Source organism: Sycon ciliatum, chromosome 7, assembly GCF_964019385.1.
Source record: "Sycon ciliatum chromosome 7, ocSycCili1.1, whole genome shotgun sequence".
Classification (NCBI taxonomy): Eukaryota; Metazoa; Porifera; class Calcarea; order Leucosolenida; family Sycettidae; genus Sycon; species Sycon ciliatum.
Genome location: NC_088649.1, coordinates 24,195,778 through 24,214,794, shown reverse-complemented (window position 1 = coordinate 24,214,794; position 19,017 = coordinate 24,195,778). Strand labels below are relative to the sequence as shown.

General features: G+C 48.0%; 1 protein-coding gene across 2 annotated transcripts; it reads right to left on the bottom strand.

Moving 5' to 3' along the window:
- Positions 1-1,434: 1,434 nt before the first annotated feature.
- Positions 1,435-18,940, bottom strand: LOC135821210 (uncharacterized). 2 transcript variants are annotated; one of them, XM_065334275.1, is made up of 8 exons: positions 18,686-18,940; positions 16,920-17,230; positions 16,145-16,216; positions 8,667-8,744; positions 7,385-7,436; positions 3,851-3,930; positions 2,971-3,202; positions 1,435-2,148 (listed from the first exon to the last, which is right to left on the bottom strand). In XM_065334275.1, exons 2-8 carry the CDS (start codon positions 17,221-17,223, stop codon positions 2,088-2,090), a joined length of 879 nt encoding a protein of 292 aa, XP_065190347.1. In that variant the 5' UTR covers positions 17,224-17,230; positions 18,686-18,940; the 3' UTR covers positions 1,435-2,087. The 2 variants fall into 2 exon arrangements, with proteins under 2 accessions (XP_065190347.1, XP_065190348.1); XM_065334276.1 differs by lacking the exon at positions 18,686-18,940 and adding an exon at positions 18,037-18,158.
- Between the last annotated feature and the right edge of the window lie 77 nt (positions 18,941-19,017).

Here is a 19,017-nt window from a genome sequence, read left to right as displayed (position 1 = left end):
TATACAGTCAGAAAGCGCAATAACTAGGCACCAAACTGACTTGAATGGTTCAAGGTTATGAAAAGACCAAAGAGGGGAACGCAAGCGCAACGAAAACGAGCAAAAGCTAGTTATTGCACTTTCTGACTGACTGTATGATTATATTTACTCTCGTCCTTTTCCTTTCTACATTTATTAATGGCTCAACGTCCGAGTTTCAAAAATAAAATGAAAAATAAAAAACGGCTATTCTTTCCTTTGCTCACCTCGTACGCCGATACGTACATTGTATATCACGCATATCAGATACGCGAGGGAATGGTCATTGTATACAGCCCATCAAGCTTGCAAGGGCGGGCAGGGAGATCTGAACCCTGAAAGGCAACCGAGCCTGTCGCGTTGGCAGATCTCGGCCGTGAGTCTCGCCTCGCCTGCGCACGAGGAACAATGCAACATCATCTCACTGCGCACAACAATAAGACATCAAAATGTCTTTCCAGCTTTAAAAATGCACTCCGATCGCATACTGTAGTACGATAGGATCTCATTGCTGGATTCTTGTCTATCCTTCTTTCTTCTCTTTTTCTATATTATTCCTTTCTTTTCTTTTCTTGCCGTGGTTGGCTATCATCTCTCTCTCGCACTTTGCCTGCCAATTGGTCACGAACCACGAGTTGAGTGAAATAAATTTAATATATAAATAAGGCTTTCCAGTGGCATCCTTATTCTCGAGATCTCGCCTTCTTGCAATTTTTTAAAAGGTTTACGTTGTGTTGTATGTTCGTCCACCAATGAGAACGTAACAATAATACAATACTGCGCGGATGAGTCCACAAAGGACGAAACAGTTCTGTCCACGGATTGAGTACAATGTATATGCAATCTTCACGCTATTCTCACACATTGATCCCGGAATCTTCCGCCGGTGCAGTTGGACTCACCTCCCACTTTGGCGGTTGCTGAGGCGGGCATACGTATTTGATACCATTTGCCTCTGGTTTTGTCCTTATTGGTTTCGTTTGTGCCCTTTTTATCCTACAAGTGTAGTAGTTTTCAGTCCGCTATTGGGCGGCCGCACTCCAACTCTGCATTGCACTGCTCTTAGTGCTCCTTACTTCTTTTTCCTTTGACGTGATCATTGGTGTCTTTGTCCACATGCAGGAGGCTTGAGGAGGTAAAAAATACCTCACACATAGCATTCAACCAGCAGCTTGCATACATGTGCCAAAGTTCAATGTGGAATGCGAGCAATTGCAATTGTCAATTTTTCTACAGACTTGGTTCCCCGCTTCCATTACCTCACACACTGGATAAAGTTACAATGAAACCTGGTGTAAGCGACCTCTGTGTTTAGCAACCACCTGCTCTTAGCGACCGTTCTCCATGCACCGACAGTTCTACATAGACACTGTGGGACCTGGTTTTAAAGATCACCTGGCTTTAACGACCGACCGCTTTTGCTTGCACCGTGGGTGGTCGCCAGGTTTTACTGTAATTTCGTACTCAATTGACCGTTGTAATCGCTTTAGATCTACAAGTTAGTGATGAAAGGAAATATTCAAAAAATGTGATTCTCTGACACCAGCCCTAGTAAAATTTCTCATTATCATTATGCATGTGGCCTCTATTTTTCTAATACATTATCATACTGTTCAAAGTGTGAGGGAAAGTTAGAACGGGAAAGTAAATAAAAATCTATCAAAGGAAGTGTCAGATTTTTATTCAAGAAAATGTGTGTAGAGCATCAGAAAATCTAGAAATATTGAAGCCAAATGCCCAATATCACCCCACCCCCACCCCCGTGGAAGTCTGCACCCACGCGGGAGTCAAACCAGTTATGTAGTTCTATGCATGTGAGAGCCAAGGCTCCAAGAGAGAAGAGTAGCAGTTCACCAATCTGGGGGGGGGGTTGACACAGTATGACGTGCATGGATGCGCAGCCAAGCGTAGCACATACAACGACACCGGGATGCTCCAACGAGCCAATGTCATGTGACAAACCAACGCTTCGAGCATCCTATCTGCACGTGAACTGCGAACGACGATGTCGAGCCGCGTGTGTACCGGCGCCATGGCGAGGCTCACAGCTGACTCCTGACGGTGATCCACTAACACCGAGCCTTCCTAACACCATTCTCAGGATCACTCCGTGCTGAAAACTCAGCTTTACTGCCAAACACAAACAACACCAAAACCGAAGACAAAACAACAACAAAATGATACTAGGTGGCTGGGAGAGCTTGCTACTAGGGTGGGTGGCTACTGTGGGTGGGTAAATCATAGTGGATCAGATAAAGGCTTCACTAGCACCATGACTACATAAGAGGTAATCTAGCCAGAAGCAGTCCATGGTTAACAGGTATCTATACTTCAAATAGAAAGCATAGGGACCCTGAAAGAGAGACAGAGATAGACAGAGACAGAGAGATAGCCATACAGGTACAGAGAGACAGAAAATAACAGAGGCAGAGACAGAGAAAGTGAAAGCAGAGACAAAATGACAAAGAAATACAGAGTGAGAGAGAGAGAGAGAGAGAGAGAGAGAGAGAGAGAGAGAGAGAGAGAGAGAGAGAGAGAGAGAGAGAGAGAGAGAGAGAGAGAGAGAGAGAGAGAGAGAGAGAGAGAGAGAGAGAGAGAGAGAGAGAGAGAGAGAGAGAGAGAGAGAGAGAGAGAGAATGTAAGAGCCAAGACTGAAAAATTGAGAGAGCAAGAGGAAGGGACAGAGAATGAGATATTGATAGGGTAAGCAAAAGGGACCGAGTGAGAAATTTAGTACGTGAGAGAGAGAGAGAGAGAGAGAGAGAGAGAGAGAGAGAGAGAGAGAGAGACAGAGACAGAGAGAGAGAGAGAGAGGGGGGGGGGAGAAAGAGAGAGACGTGAGAGAGAGAGAGAGAGAGACGAGAACAACAACAATATTGGTTTGGATCGGTATCCCCCCCCCCCCCCCCCCCTACTACCTTCAACCCCTTACGCTATTGGATGTGTACTCACTTCCACAGACTCTCAACTGCATCGACCTTTCCGGGACAGGCGTCCTTCAACACAACGACAACTTCGTCGAACGTGGGCGCGGGATTCTGATCGGCAAAGTAGAGGAGAACACCGCCAACGTTGTACAACTCTTCCACGCCATGCTTGTGCACCTTGATGTGGCGTAGCACCAGATCCGCGTAGTTGTCAACCGGGTCTTTCTTCTCCTTCACCAGCAACCGTGCCAGCTTATCTGAAACCAGAAGGGGAGAAAAATAGTACATGAACAAGAAGTAGAAAGTGCTTTGAAGGTTAGTTTGGGCAGGAAGTGCGTCTCCCAGAACCCCCCCCCCCGTCACGCTGTCACACATTTCCTGACCAAACTAACTTGCACAGTGATTTCTACTTCTCGCAGCCTGAAAACCCAGCAACCATGTCAGTAACGACCTGGGATATCTGTTATGTTACTCACGAATAGCGGAACAGACAGATCTAATGGCCACGTGACGGCATAACAGCGACTTTGAACTTGATGAATAACACGAGCAACACTTCTCTTATGCTCGTTCGAGGGTCGCTAGTCACAACGTTGACCGCATTTCTACACGAGTAGGTGTGTCTGATAGATTGCTGAATGGGCTCACTCGGTAATACACTTCATGCAGATAAAGACTAGTGTCAGGTAACTAGCCAATCCATACAACTAGCGAAGCCATGTGAATCGACCACCTATACACAGCCTGGTGTACACCCCGCGGAGCATATCGGAATAGGATGGCCAAGACACACACACACACACACACACACACACACACACACACACACACACACACGTGCACACACACACACACACAGAGCAGACGTGCAGATACATAATCACGGTGCATGCCAGTCTCCCTACCACAGGTTGCATCACCCATCAGTTTGGCAGCCTTTTCTCCAAATGCGTAAATATCAATGATGTCGTTGATGAGACGGTGCCTAAAACAAGTATGCACAGACATAATCACATAACAAAATGGACGTATCTCCACAAACCCACATACCCACACTCAACCACCCAGACACCCACCGGCAACGATGGTGTGTCGTAATCCTTCATGATGACGGATTGAATTGTATTTTGTTTGCCAGTAAAAAACATGGCTTGTATCGGAATGAACAGTGTGGCCACGAAGGGTAGCTGGCAACAGCAACCAACACTCTGTCAAACTACAACTCCAGACACTCGATTAGAAAGAGTAGTGCACTATTCCTGATAGACGGTGTAAAATGCACATGTACTCGCTACATGCGGGAATGGAAGTGTACAGGTCTACAGGTCTACTGTCGTTAGTACGACATTGGTTACAAGACACATGTCATTAGTAGACAACGATGCAATATCCCCTGGCGCCTGAGATGGATTCGAGAGTCGTACGTGCAAGTCAGGATAGTAGATAATGCCAGTTATAGGCCCATTGCGCAATGACGTAATTCGTACCATAAACACCCCACACAGAGCCACCTGGGCATGGTCGCCTGGGGTCTTGAACAGTCAAGGCTCACCACGACCGTACAAAGCATCACTAACGGTCATTTGGATTTGACCAATCAGCGCACAGCAAAACGGGCTGTTTCTTGCAATTGTGGGGTGTTTTCTGAGTGGGACTTGGCTGTATTCGTTGGTTTGAGACATTAGGCCATTGTGGATTCGTGTTCAGAAGGTGTGTCTTTGGAGGGTTACCATCTCGAATTTTTCGATTTGGCCTTCGTTTGGCTGAGATCGGATGGTGAAATCACTCAAACGCGAAGGCGTGCGAACAAGTGAATGGAGAGAAAATTAGAAATCGGGGACGGTAAACCGATAGAGAATTCCAAGACCTTGAAAATGAGCTATCGATGATGAGAATCGGCCAAGGATAACCGCTGTTCTACTTTTTCGAAGACATCAAGGTCGGCCGTGCGTCGCCGCGCGCACCAAAAAAAACTGGCAGCCGTGCGCATATCTGCAATTGCAACAAGAAAGGACGGAGGAGACAGCAAGCGTTCCAAGTGAAGAGTTTACCTTCGTGTTGACTCAAGCTCAGGACTCATGCCAGTCAGGGATCATACCAGTCACCTCTCATCATGGTCATGACTAAGGGATTCATTTGTGGCCAGGAAACTCCCCACTCGCAGCGTGAAAGCTGCGAGGCCAAACAGAAAAGAGTGTGCTGAGTCGCGATCAGGAAACGCTGAGTTCTGCTGACAACATTGGTTAGCTAGGCGCGGCAAATTCTTGTAGATGCCAGGACTCCAGTTCATCAGTACCTCAAGGACATACATTGTATCTTGGTTGACACCCACCAGCGGGTTGAGAAAAATGACCAAGATGGCTTGGAAAAAGGACGTCTTCTCTGCGTGTCTTTCCCAACATCAAACAACAAGATTCGCTTCGGCACTGGCCCTTCGCTGTACAGAGTAGACCAGGGAGTCGTAAAATACAGGTATTTTACGACTAGACTGTACATCGCTGTACATCGATCAGCATGAACTCGGGTGCGTAGCCGCTATGACTGCACAAACTCTGGCCTCGGCGGCATCGCCATGTTTTCAAAATGGTGGTCGACGCTTTTCGAATTTTGTATGGTCGTGGTAAGCCCTGACAGTGCATTCCTGATCCCACCGTGCTCACACGAATTACTCATACCTTCCATATTTGGCAATGCACAACGGACGTATTGGACACACCTATTGTAAGCGCAGGGATTATCTAACTGATAAGGGTAGACCTGTAACAGAATTTTTCCAGCATTGCATCCAATCCGTTTTGCCAGGATAAGGATCGGTTAACCCTTTGAGGGTCCATCGTTCGGGTGAAAATATACAATTGTAGTTCACTCCACCATTTCCACCATAACTTACGTTCTGTTCGCTTGATTTTGACAATCTAGGGCTCTTTGAAACGCTCTTTCCGCTGCCAATCCAATGAGGCCACGCTCAACTCCATGGTTGCCACAAAGCCTGCTCCAGAGCGCAGCGAATCGCCAAAGGTCGGGCCTCGTGGTGAAATAATTACTTCTAAATCTCGTTCCAAGGCCATTTCGCAGTCGTTTCTCGCACAGCTCTAGATTTTTTGCATCTCAATCAGTAGATTCTACGTCACTACGGCTGCACGTCATGAGCTGGCTGCACACCACGTCATCCACGGGGAATCCCCGAAGCACGCGACAAAAGATTGATTTTGAGCAGTTTGAACAAATTAGTGCCGCGATCCAACTTTCGAGCACCATATCTTTATCATCGTTTCTCCTATCGCAAAAGCGATTACATCATTGGAAAGCTTGGAGCTTCTTCTTCGATCTGCATATTATTTCGATATTTGCAACAGGACTAAAAACAATGAAGCTACGACAGTTTTACGGTACACACTACATATCGTTCGAATTCGAACGATGGACCCTCAAAGGGTTAAGCGTCATTACATATTCGAGCCCAGGGGCGTCGGAAGGTATTTTAGTGTGGTACGGTCAGCCATCTGAAGTACAATTTACTTGTGGGGGAGGGGAGAGGGGCGGCTGAGCCAAAACGTTTGGGAATTTAGAGTCCAAATCAGTGCATGGCCAGCAATCGAGGACATCTGAGAGTTGTAATTTTTGTACTCCTCCGAGGTGTGATTTTTGACGTGCTGGGCCAAGCACAAGGAAGCCATCTGCAAAAAAACGGCAGAAAATGGTTGTTGTTTGATCCTTTGGTGTAATCTTTGTTTCTAGTCGAAGCTAGTTGCTGTTTGGAGCAGAAACGCTGAAATTGACTATTTTCTGCATGTACTCATACATGTACTCATGTACTCAGGCATGCAGTCTCACTCGTATTTTAGCTCTTTTTCTGGAATGGATGCTGCTCTGCGCCCCTTGGTGAACATTTCCTGCGCTCGTGGAGCAGCTGAAAAGGACCACTGGTATGTCAAGTTCCTGGTTTGAAAGTGGAGAGTCGACTTTTGTGCCTTGAAAAAGGAGTAGAGAGCGATAAAGGTACGTCTGTGGCGTATTTTTGAGTGCTCCTCGTACATTTTTGATCGTGATAGAAATTCTTAGACCAAAGTCAGACCAAAGTCAGCGCGATGATGGCCGTACAGTTTTCTTGTGGATTTTTTAGTTCTTTCATCTCGTATCTATGTCAGTATCGTGATGGTGAAGTGGAGAGGGTGATTTTCTTCCTCTAGGCTTCGTTCGGCCGACTTTGCTTCGTCCTCGTTGAAAAGTGATCCTGAAAAAAAGGTCGATTCGCAAAATTATGTTGATTTTGAATGTACGTGATGACATGCGATTGCTGGCTATGCATTTTATTGATTCACAGCGTACTTGGGGCAAATAGTGGTACGGTCAATACCGTAGTGTCCGTACCGTGTCCGACGCCCTTGGAGCCCTTGTCTAGGGAACACAAGTTGTGGATTGTGAGAGAACCTGCTTACGTATGCGAGGACGGTGGACGTGAAGAGCTTGAGTAGGAGCCTGAGGACGAATCTAGTAACGATAGAAGGTGCAAACACAGATACGCAAACACACACGTATGCACGCACACAAGCACACACGTGCACGCACGCACACACACACACAGACACACATACAAACACACGGACACCGAAACACGCATATGAAGGTGCGCAACAAAACATACTGATGCGTCCACAAACAACAGTAAACACTAATGCCTTTTCACACTCGTCACCGCACAGACTAACGAGAGAGCTTGAACGCTCATGTCGCTGTGCTTTTTTTGCGTAGGTCATCATGCGTGTTATTCGAACTGATGGAAACGTTTTGGCAACACAATGATCGGCTACATGATTCTATCACTCCCTAATAGAATTGGCTCACATTGATTATTGCTATGCCTAAGCAGTCAAATAGTCAGACTCAGGTGGAGGGCCAAGGTTTGATTGATAAGAAGAAAGAGGATCAAAGAGCGGTGGTGTTAGTGGATATTATAGCGGAACTTGTCGCTCTTTGGCCCTCTTTCTTCTTATAAGTCAAATATTCCTGCATATTTCACTCCTTGGGTATACGCCCGTCGCAAGAGAAGCACGCAAATCTGCAAATGCACTGGATGTGCACCCCCAGATTTTCTCTTATAGCAACGATAGCGAACAAGATCTGAATGAGACAGATCAAGACTTGCACCAGATAACTGTCTAATCCACACAACTGGTGAAGCCATCAGGTTCACCCACAGATTTTCTCTTATAGCAACGATAGCGGACAAGATCTGAATGAGACAGATCAAGACTAGCGCCAGAAAACTGTCCAATCCACACAACCTGCAAAGCCATGTGAATCGATCACCAATGCACCCCTAGTCTACACCACACGGAGTACATCGGCATAAAACGGCTAAGACAGTTACCTATGCACACACTACACTTGCTGGGGTAACCAGTACAGACAGCACACTGCTTTGATAGAAGCAGACACTAGATGCACTGGTACCTTGAAGTGAGATTGGAGTTACTTTACCAACTAGCCTCGGCTACTGAGTACTAGGAACCCAGAACCTACAGACGTTTCCACAACCTCAGCCATGAAAACTATTATAGTAACGACACACTGGATTGTGGAGCCGAAACTAGCGAAATTTCCAAATGCTTTGGCAAGAAGGTAGCCTTCCGACAGGTTGGCCACAGTCGTAGACGCAGTACACCTTCCTTACCGTGCAAACCTTAACCCGTGAGTATGACAATTTAATGTCAAGATTACCTGCAGAGGCATCACCGAGTCGTGCATCGAAACCGACTTCTTCCTGAGCTTCAAACGATCGTGATTCCTGGCCAGTGCCTGTAGATCAAGAGAGGATACAGCACATGTAGTGAGTCGAAAGCTAAAAAGTTCTTTTTTAAATTTATGAACACACACACACTCTAACTCGGATACTGAGCCAGCAATAAATGTAAAATAGCGGAAAAACACAACACACACTTGTACAATTCTACGCTTTTCAGACTTTTCACACCAAGTACAGCTTGGCCGATATCGTCCTTAACGTCACATGGAATTGTCGCCCGCAGCACACCAGGCAGGCTATCTGGGTGGCAAACAATGTACTGTTGTGCACATAGAAACCCGTTGAGACGTCAAGCGGCCACGAGGCGCTGGCCTTGCAACCAGACGTCAAGCGGCCACGAGGCGCTGGCCTTGCATCAGCCGTCAAGCGGCCACGAGGCGCTGGCCTTGCAACCAGACGTCAAGCGGCCATGAGGCGCTGGCCTTGCAAACAGACGTCAAGCGGCCACGAGGCGCTGGCCTTGCAACCGCCAGTGCTGCTATTCCGTTCTTTTTTTGCAGTGTGCATGTAAACTTAGACAGCATGCGTACAAGCCACGGCAGTAAGGGCGTCGACCTAGGCTATACCACTGGAGTTCAATCCACACGGCAGTATTAACCCTTTGCGTGCTGAGTATGAGTTAACTCGCGCTTTTGAAGTGTGCTGATCCACTACGTACGAGTTATCTCGCAAAAAAATCGCGCGATAAATCGCAGTGCATAGATCAGTGTACAAACTGTCGTAGCTCTGCCAAACATCAACGCACCGCAAAAAATAAATACACCGTTGGAAAGGTCTTGACCTCAACTTTCCGGGGATAGAAAGGTCTTCGCGGTAGCATAAAGATTCACCGAGCGGGGACAAGATGAACACGGAAACCACGGCCCAGATCGAGCGCGAATTTTTGTTCATGACTTCGTAGTTTTTTTGGAGCGTGCCAGGGGATTTCCCTTTGGCACAACGCATGGGTGATGGCCATCAAATGAAGCGCTTGGATCTCAGCTTTGCAGCGCAGTTTGAATCGTGAAAATCGGTTGAATTTGGGCAAGAAGCCGAACAAGAATGTGAATTTGAGTTGTTGTGCCGTTCCGAGGCACGGTGGAGACGTTTGGAGAGGAGGTGGAAGTGGCCCTGGTGTGTCTATGGAGCTGAGAGCTGCCAGGATGGATTCGCTTGGTCCTGATCTTTCCAAGGAGCCCAGGATGATGAAAATCCATCAAGGTGGAGTGAAATGAGAATAAATTTCTTTCGGAGCTGTGAGCGCAAATCCACCCCAGGGGCGTACACCGCTCGCCTCCAGGAGTGGTTCCCATGCCAACTGATCAACCAACATTCCACACCATTGCTAGTGCTCTTATACGCATCCGACATAGTTTCTGCATAAATTGATGGATAATGTCACTGCTACGCATATTTGATTTCAAAAGACTGAACTTTGCCAAGGCATTTTTATGGATGTTTTGTTCAGCAGGACGATTTCATGCAGTCTTGAGTCGGGTTATATTCTCGAGAGGACTGCGGTAAAGCTGCCTAAGCTTCGGATCATCTGGAGCAAACATTACGCAGGGCAAGCAGAAGCCGGTAATCATCTAGTTTAGGGTCCCAAATTATTTACACACTCCTATGTCACTGAAGTAAGTCTTGGATGATCCAGCATCTTCCAACAACGGTCGCTCTATAGCTTCGCCGACGATTCCGTCCTCTGTGCTGCTCGTTGCAGACTCCACTTGCAAGTCAGGTGCGTCCGCAATCTCATCTATCGCTTGACCTTTCTCACTGGCTACACGCTTTGCCTCCTGCTCAAAATAGGTCTGAATAGAGCGCTGGCCCTCTGGATGTCGACTCTTCATTTTTCTTTTCCACAAAGCGAAAGCATCGTCAAAAACGTAACCAACTTTGTCGAAACAAACTGCAAAGGAAATGACTCTGAGATCGAAGAATCGATGTAACTCGTATGTAGAGACTTTGTTGCACCTAGTCAGTTCAGTATATCTACGCTGTGTCACAAAAATGCCCCAGGCTCAGCAGCACTGTTACACCTGTCACCCTCCTCGGACCGCCAGGCGGACTGCAGGCACCTAGGCATGCATGCACTGCACGCTGGGCCTGGATCAAAACATTCTCCGTACCCACATCGAATTCTTTTTACTGGTTCCCGGGCATCCCGGGAACCGCCCTATGTACGCCCCTGCGGACAAAGAACAGAAAGCTGCTCCGAATAAGGAAGTAGGAATGACGCTCGGCCTACAATTAGGTGATACTGGCACACAATACGCAAAGGGGATAATGCGAAGGAATTACGCCAACACGTGACACAGTGACAGCATTTGAATTATCTTAGAATGCCGCAGAGACAAATTGCCACATTTCTCGTGTCAATGCTGTGTATGTCCATTACCGTGACACTGCATGCAGGTTAAAGTACAAAATAAATTAACCCATTTATGGCTATAGGTCATGGCATTTAGGCTCTGCACTCCATATTTGGCATTGAAAAGGACGTATGCATATGTCATCAGCGCCTGGGCGTCATTTTCAACGACGTATTATAATTATACGTCCTTAGGGCTGAGTGGGTTAATAAGATTCTCCTCCCCTCGCAATTCAAGGATTCAACACCGACATTTGCAATATAAATAAAGTATACAACAACAACAACAACAACAACAACAACAACAACAACAACAACAACAACAACAACAACAACAACAACAACAACAACAACAACAACAACAACAACAACAACAACAACAACAACAACAACAACAACAAAAAGTTGAGTAGGAGTAGGAAGCAGATTTTGGCGCTCCCAGTTTTTCCCTAGATTTCTGCGGATTGAGGCTTACCCGGGGTACCAGACCCCAACCATGGAGCGCAACATTAGTACTGCTGCCCGAAATGGCGAGCCACGATGGAAATCACTTACCCGTGAAGACATGAAGGCCAACACCGTAGTTTTCACCAGTCACGCCGGTATCAAGACAGTGGATGTAGCCGAGGCCCTTGTTACCCAAGGGTACACGGACGTCGCCTCCGTCCAGATCACCAATTCCAACCTCACAAAGGTAACGTTATTATCTGCTACGCAGACTGACGCACTGCTGGGGCACGGGTTTTTTATCGGCGACAGCCATTTCTCTGTACGCCCTGCATTCACCAAACAACTACAACTCCATATCTTTGATGTCCCGATCTGGATCGAGAATACCGTTATCTGCAGTGCTTTGGCTGCATTTGGCCAGATCCAGGGAGACATCCGCCATGGTCAAATTCAAACCCCGTCGGGGATTACTGTAGGGACAGGTATGCGATTCGCCACCATCGAGCTGAAGGAGGGATGTCGGCAAGTTCCGTCATTTGTCCGCACAGCCGACCAGCACCAGTTTCGTGTCCGTCACGAGGACCAGAGGGCCACCTGCAGGATCTGCATGGGGGAGCACTTTGCTCGATCGTGTCCGAGCAAGCGGCCCACGAACAAACCACCCACAAATACACAGAGCACCAATTCGGCTGCTCTCCCTGGATCACAACTGAGCTCGGGTACAAGTGCGCCCGATGCAGGAGGTAGTGAGGCTGTTGTGAGTGCTAGTTCAGGTAGTAGCTGTACAAACACGGACCCCAGCGCGGAGCCCGAGAGCTCAAATCAATCCACCAGCTCAGCACGCACGCGCACAGAGCCCAAGGGTTCACACTCGTACGCCAGCGCAGCTCAACAGGGAGCCCGCGCACAGTTCAACTGTACGCACGGGGCGGCCGAACAGGTGAGCACTGCACCCGACGGATCCCCTGCTAGTACTAGTACTAGTAGCAAGGATGCAACACAGAAAACCGCTGAAATGAACAGCGCCAGTGCGTCTGAGAACACAACCAGCGACGGGGAATCCAAGGAAATACAGAGCAATACTCCATCCTCTGTCGACCAAACTGAGGTAGCTGAGAGTTCCAGCTTGCAGGTAATCGCTCCCAGTACACCCCCAATGTCCGGCACCCCTCCGCCTACAGGCACTGGGGAAGGCCACGACGACGGGGCCACCACGGTTGCCTCTGACGATGCGGATTGGATACCCAGCGGTCCTCGTCGTCGCCGACACAGCCACGGCCATTCGACCATGGAGGAGAAAGCCAAGGCCGATGGGACATGGCCCTCCCCTCAGAGGAAACACCCGAAATACTGAGTCCAGATAAGTTTCAACAACTAGCCAAAAGACAAAAACATTAAAAAAAATAAAAATAAATAAATAAAATTCCCCCCAAAAAAAAACACAATACCAATGTCAGTGAATTTGAACTTTCTCAGCACCAATGTGCGTTGCATATTCAACAAAATGGACGAGTTACTTACCTTTACCCGTTCGTGCTCTGAATCTCAGAACGAACTATCAGTCATTGCAGTCCAGGAAACCTGGGCTGACACATCAGACCCTGACAGTCTCTATGCAATCCCAGGCTACAAGCTGATCAGAGCTGACAGACAGGACTATGGTGGTGGTGTTGCCTTGTACATAGCGGAACGTTTCAACACAAGGGTACTGACAATACCAATGACAGTAGCAGAATGCATATGGACGAGAATATCCACCGGTAACCTTTCCCTCGTTGTTGCAAACATTTACCGACCACCCCGTAGCGATGGCACCCTCTTCTGTGCGGAACTGGAAAGAAGCATCAAAACCGCTAGAGCCGAAGGTGACGACCTCCTACTACTTGGAGACTTCAATGCCAAGAACAGTGCGTGGCTCACCACAGACAGAACAGATCGCCTTGGGGACGACATACAAACTCTGCTACACACATACGGCCTCACACAACATGTCAGATTCCCTACTTACATCCACCGACAAATACCTCTCTCATGTCTAGACCTTGTTATCTCCTCATTCCACACCAATGATATTCATATCCAATCACTTCCACCGTTTGGCGCATCCGATCACACTACTATCAGTGGCCACATCAATAATCAACTGCCCCCCATAATTAACAACTCCCCTCCACGATCCAGAAGCACCACATTCTGGTCATGGACAGACAGCACTATCCACCTTCTTCGAGAAGCCCTTTCACGCACAAATCTCAACCACCATCCAAACCAACACGACCCATGCCCAGTTGACACCTTCTGGCGATCCTGGCGTGACAATGTCATGAGCATCGCCCAAGAACACTGCCAAGTTACTCGCACTCACCCCCCTTGGGACAGGAAGAACGTGCCAGCACGACCATGGATATCAAAGGGCCTCTTGAAAGAGATCAAGGATAAGCACAGAAAACACAGAATATACCTTCACTCACGCTCGCCTGACGACTGGAACACGTTCACTGCCCAAAGAAACCGTGTCACCACCCTCCTGCGTCGTGCTAAATCGGATTTCGTAAACAACTCAACAGCCTCTTCTACTTCCCTACACCGCCTCATGAAGCACCTAACTACAGCTACAAAACAACGCATACCCGAACTCGTCAGCCAAGCAACTCCTGCAACGACACCAGCACAAAAAGCCGCTGCCCTCAACGAATTCTTCATTTCACAGAGCAAGCTGTCCGTGGCCAATGCGGATGAGCAAACTCCAGCCATCAACACCACCCCTGACATCCTCAGTCCCCTTCAAGAAATCTCGACTTCCCAAGCTGAGGTCGAAAAACTCCTCCGAGGAGTTGATACCAACAAAAGCCCCGGGTTTGACTCTATTCCAAACCGCCTCCTCAAAGAAGCGGCTAAGGAACTTGCACCGTCGTTATCGTCCCTCTTTAATCTATCGTTCCAAACCGGAGAAATCCCACAGGAGTGGAAAGATGCCACCATTACTCCAGTACCCAAGCCGGGTGACCCAACCCAACCAACAAATTATAGACCCATCTCTCTCTTGAGCACTACATCAAAAATCCAAGAAAAAATTGCACATCAACTCCTCTACAAGCACATCACACCCCACCTGCCCAACCAGCAGTCCGGATTCCGCGAGAAAGACGGCACTGAGCAGCAGCTCGCCCGTCTCGTCCATACCCTCTCCACTGCGAGAGACGACGGGAAACACGTCAATGCCTGCTTTTTCGATCTAAGCAAGGCCTTCGATCGTGTGTGGCATGCAGGCCTTCTAGCAAAACTCTCCCACTATGGTGTCCAGGGCAACGCCCTGGAGTGGTTCCGACGGTACCTGTTGGGGCGTCGGCAAAGGGTCCAGGTGGATGGCGACCTATCGCCTTTCCTCGAGATCCCTGCCGGCGTCCCTCAGGGATCTGTTCTTGGGCCGCTTCTATTCCTCGTCTACACCATAGACCTTCCACATGCATGTGAGAATCCCGGCACCACCTGTAGCCAGTTTGCAGATGACACCGCTCTGATTTCCATAGCGAGAACTCTTCAAGACTGCACCCGAAACCTACAACAGAGTGTCACAGCAGCTGGAGACTGGCTTCAAAGATGGCACCTGCTGGTTAACACAAAGAAAACAGTCATCCTCCCGTTCTACCACAATAACCGCCCCCCTGAACAGCTACCCCAGATCACCCTCAGGAATAGTCCGCTTACCGTAGCACAAAAACACAAACACCTCGGAATAATCTTTCAGCATGACCTCCGTTGGACGGAGCATGTTGAATACATAGTCAAAAAATCACTCAAGTCTTTCAATATTCTTTTTAGACTAAGGTCTACACTCACCAGTGATTCTTTATCTCACATCTATCAGACATACATACTACCTATATTCTCATATGCGAGCACTGCTCTCACACCGTTGTCCCACACTTCCCTTGACAGGCTAGAACGACTCCAGCGGAAAGCCGCCAGAATATGTCTCCACCTTCCCCTTTACACACACTTAGAACACTCCCACCTTTTGCATCGCATCAAATGGCCAACATTATTTTCACGTTTTAAAGTTAAACATATACTCTTCGCGCATTCTCTGCGCCACAATTATGCCCCACCACATATACTCTCGCTGCATACTGCTAGCAACGTGCAACCTTCGTATAATTTACGTCGCTCTCGTACTTGGCACTTGCCAACTCCGCGGACTGACCGCTGTCTCCATTCTCCCCTGTACAAGGCCCTTCATTACTTTAATTGCCTGCCCACCCAGCTTCGCGAAATCCCTTCTCGTACTCCCTTCAAATCCGAGATATCCCTGCTGTTGCACAACTCTGTATGCTCGTGTAGCGACCACCCCTGCCCGTACACTTAAGTACGCAACTCTGTATGCTCGTGTGGCGACCACCCCTGCCCGTACACTTAAGTAGTCATTAACCCCTAGGCCCTGCCCACCCAATTCTTCCTCACTCTTTCTCCTTTCTTACACTATTATCTCTTATTGGCCACTGGCTATCGTGAGAATAAAGATTTGAAACAACAACAACAACAACAACAACAACAACAACAACAACACATGTTCGGCTACATGTTTGTGCGTACCTTGGTTGAAGTCGTCTTGTTGCGCACTTCCCACTTCACGTTGTGCAGCAAATGATGACGGCTGATCGATGCCTGACAACGACAAACAAGTGCCACGGTCTCAAAACAAAAGCAGAGCTTCGCATTTGTACAATAGCGCATCCACTACACCCGTCCCAAACTGCGAGCAGTCTTACACCAACTCGGGGTGCGCTAACACTCTGGATATTATGGTAGATATACATTAGACTCAGTAGGCAATCGTTGTCTGCCAAACAGATCTAGTTATATATTTATGACTGCGTCGAACTCATGTGACTTTCTCACATGGAAAGTCACATGGAATAGCGTGAGCTCCCACGTTGGGAGCAACACAAAATTATCTTATAGGCCATTCACACGACGTGCAAACTCACTTTTTTCGTGCCGGTTCCAAAGATATTTACACGGATACGATATATTTGGCCACACACGTGCAACTGATTTTCTATCTTGGTCGAGGCCCTTCTGCTCGCAATTATCTTTGCAGGCCAGGAAAAGTGTCGGTTGTTGAAAGTGCGTACTAAAACTGCAGTGCTTGAACAAAGGAAAATTGAAATTTTAAAATTTCCCGGCATTTTCAAGAAGGTACTATGGATATATTGACGCGTGCAACGTTTGCCCAGCACCGTGCGAACTGGATCGCGGTTTGCCAGTGTTGTTATCTTGGTCACACACGTGCAAGCGTTTACACGTCGTGTGAATGGCCTATTACTGTACACAGACTCGATATCGCAGAACAACAGGCAGTACTCACGCTCCAGTAGTGTCCTCAACACTGGCGACACGTCGGTGAAATTGTACGACACGCACTGCTCGTCGACGATGGTGCAGAACGTGCGGAACGAGCTGGCATCACCCTTCTCCACTAGCTCCAATAGGCAGTCGTTGTGCTCGGTAGGGTCGTCCTTCATCGATTTCAACTTCTTCTTCTCCGGAGTACCGATCAGGCATTCCGCTTCGCAGTGCATTCGCATCGTTAAGCAGTCCATCTTTTCGGACAGCAGCGGCTTCAGCTTGATGAAGTCGCGGTCCTTCCACGGATTATACGTCCGTGACATGTTCCACCTAAAAAATATGGAACGCGTGCACAGAAACAACACAGGGCGTGCACAGAAACAACACAGGGCGTGCACAGAAACAACACAGGGCGTGAACAGAAACAACACAGGGCGTGAACAAAAACAACACAAGGCGTGAACAGAAATAACACAGGGCGTGAACAGAAACAACACAGGGCGTGAACAGAAACAACACAGGGCGTGAACAAAAACAACACAAGGCGTGAACAGAAATAACACAGGGCGTGAACAGAAACAACACAGGGCGTGAACAGAAACATACTGCATTGCTACAGCCGTGCCCAAAGCCTGCGGGTCAGAAGCAGCGCAGATACCGACGGCCGTGCATCGACTAGGCGCCAGGCGCGAAGTGATGGTGGTGGTGGCGGCGAGAAGGGGAGCTCTGTGCCGACCGTTGCAGCCTGGGGAGCGTGCGTGGGCAGGCACGTAATTACCGCCATATTGCCAGGTGTGTCTTTACCACCATATTAATCCACAGGATTTATCCTCAAATATTGTGCACTCCATGGAAACCAACCCGACTGGAACACCACAGATCAATACGCTAGCACTTTTCTAAACGAATCAGTGTCAGACTAATTTCCCGCTGATTGTGTAACTTTAACTCGGTTACTGAGCCAACAATTTTTTTTTTTTAATAGAAAAAATCACATGGAAACGAGTTATGAAGCAACTATGCCCTGATATCGCACTTTCTGACTGTTACAGTTGTGGATAGTTGCTTCATAACTCGTTTCCATGCAATTTTGTAACTGTTTCTGATTCCTCGCGCGGGCCCGATCTGGCTCTCACCGAGGCACTTTCAGGGAATCGACTGCAGATCTATGCAGCCCTGCGGCAAAGTCAACAGCACCGGTCAACGTCACTGTTCACTGCAAAGTCAATAGCACCGGTCAACGTCACTGTTCACTGGCGTTAGCTCAGAAAGAGAAGACAGCATTTCCAAGCAGGAGAAAAAAATTCTACCACAAACGCTAGCCCACTTTCAAGCACCGACTACAGTCTACTTCGCTAATCACGACTGCGGACATAATGACAATTCGCGAATAACGACAGAATTTCCATGCCCGGAGCAAAGTCCCATCCAATTGTAATACATTTTAATGAGACTTCGGGTATAAGGACACTTCGCGAATAAAGACACTTTTCTGATTCCCAGCCAAATGTCTTTATACGCAACGTTTACTTTACATGTAATTGGCATTCACTGACTTGTCAGTGTGAGCACTCTGCACTGGCAAGGACAGGTACATTCGGGCCGGGTTTAAATCTGGCTTTGGAAAAATTCTTTTTCATTGCTATCAGGTTCGGCCTCATTTTCTCTGTGCTGCGCCGATGGGCCCACAAAGTACGAAACAGTTCTGTTTGCAGACTGTGCACTGGACATTTAGGACACTGTGCAGCCTGTTCTCGAGTTCGCGCTAGCTCCACACTGTCTCACCTTTCTCTCTCTGTCTCTGTCTTTGTCTCTCTCTCGTTCTCTCTTGATGTCACCTAGTCAGCACGTACAGCACCACAAGCTGCAACCAAAATACTAAACGACGCACTCGCCTAGCAAATTAGTTGAGAACGGCCGCAACAATAATTTTAGCACGACCGACTGGTCAGGAGAGACCGCTAAAATCAGCCCAGCAGATAGCTATGTAATGCACCTGCGTATGATCGCTTACTCGACATTTCGCTACCATGCATACCACCCGTCTCCGAAAGACGCGTAAAATATCTCTAGTCTAGCTCTACAAACACAGTCTACAAAAATGCTCTCATCATCAT

Bases quoted from the DNA above. Each gene is read 5' to 3' on its own strand.
- LOC135821210 (XM_065334275.1), bottom strand. From the start codon at position 17,223: ATGTCACGGACGTATAATCCGTGGAAGGACCGCGACTTCATCAAGCTG. The intron at 7,437-8,666 runs GTAATCTTGACA...TATCGTTACTAG, and splicing joins ACTCGGTGATGCCTCTGCAG to ATTCGTCCTCAGGCTCCTAC. The intron at 3,931-7,384 runs GTAAGCAGGTTC...TACTTGTTTTAG, and splicing joins CGTCCACCGTCCTCGCATAC to GCACCGTCTCATCAACGACA.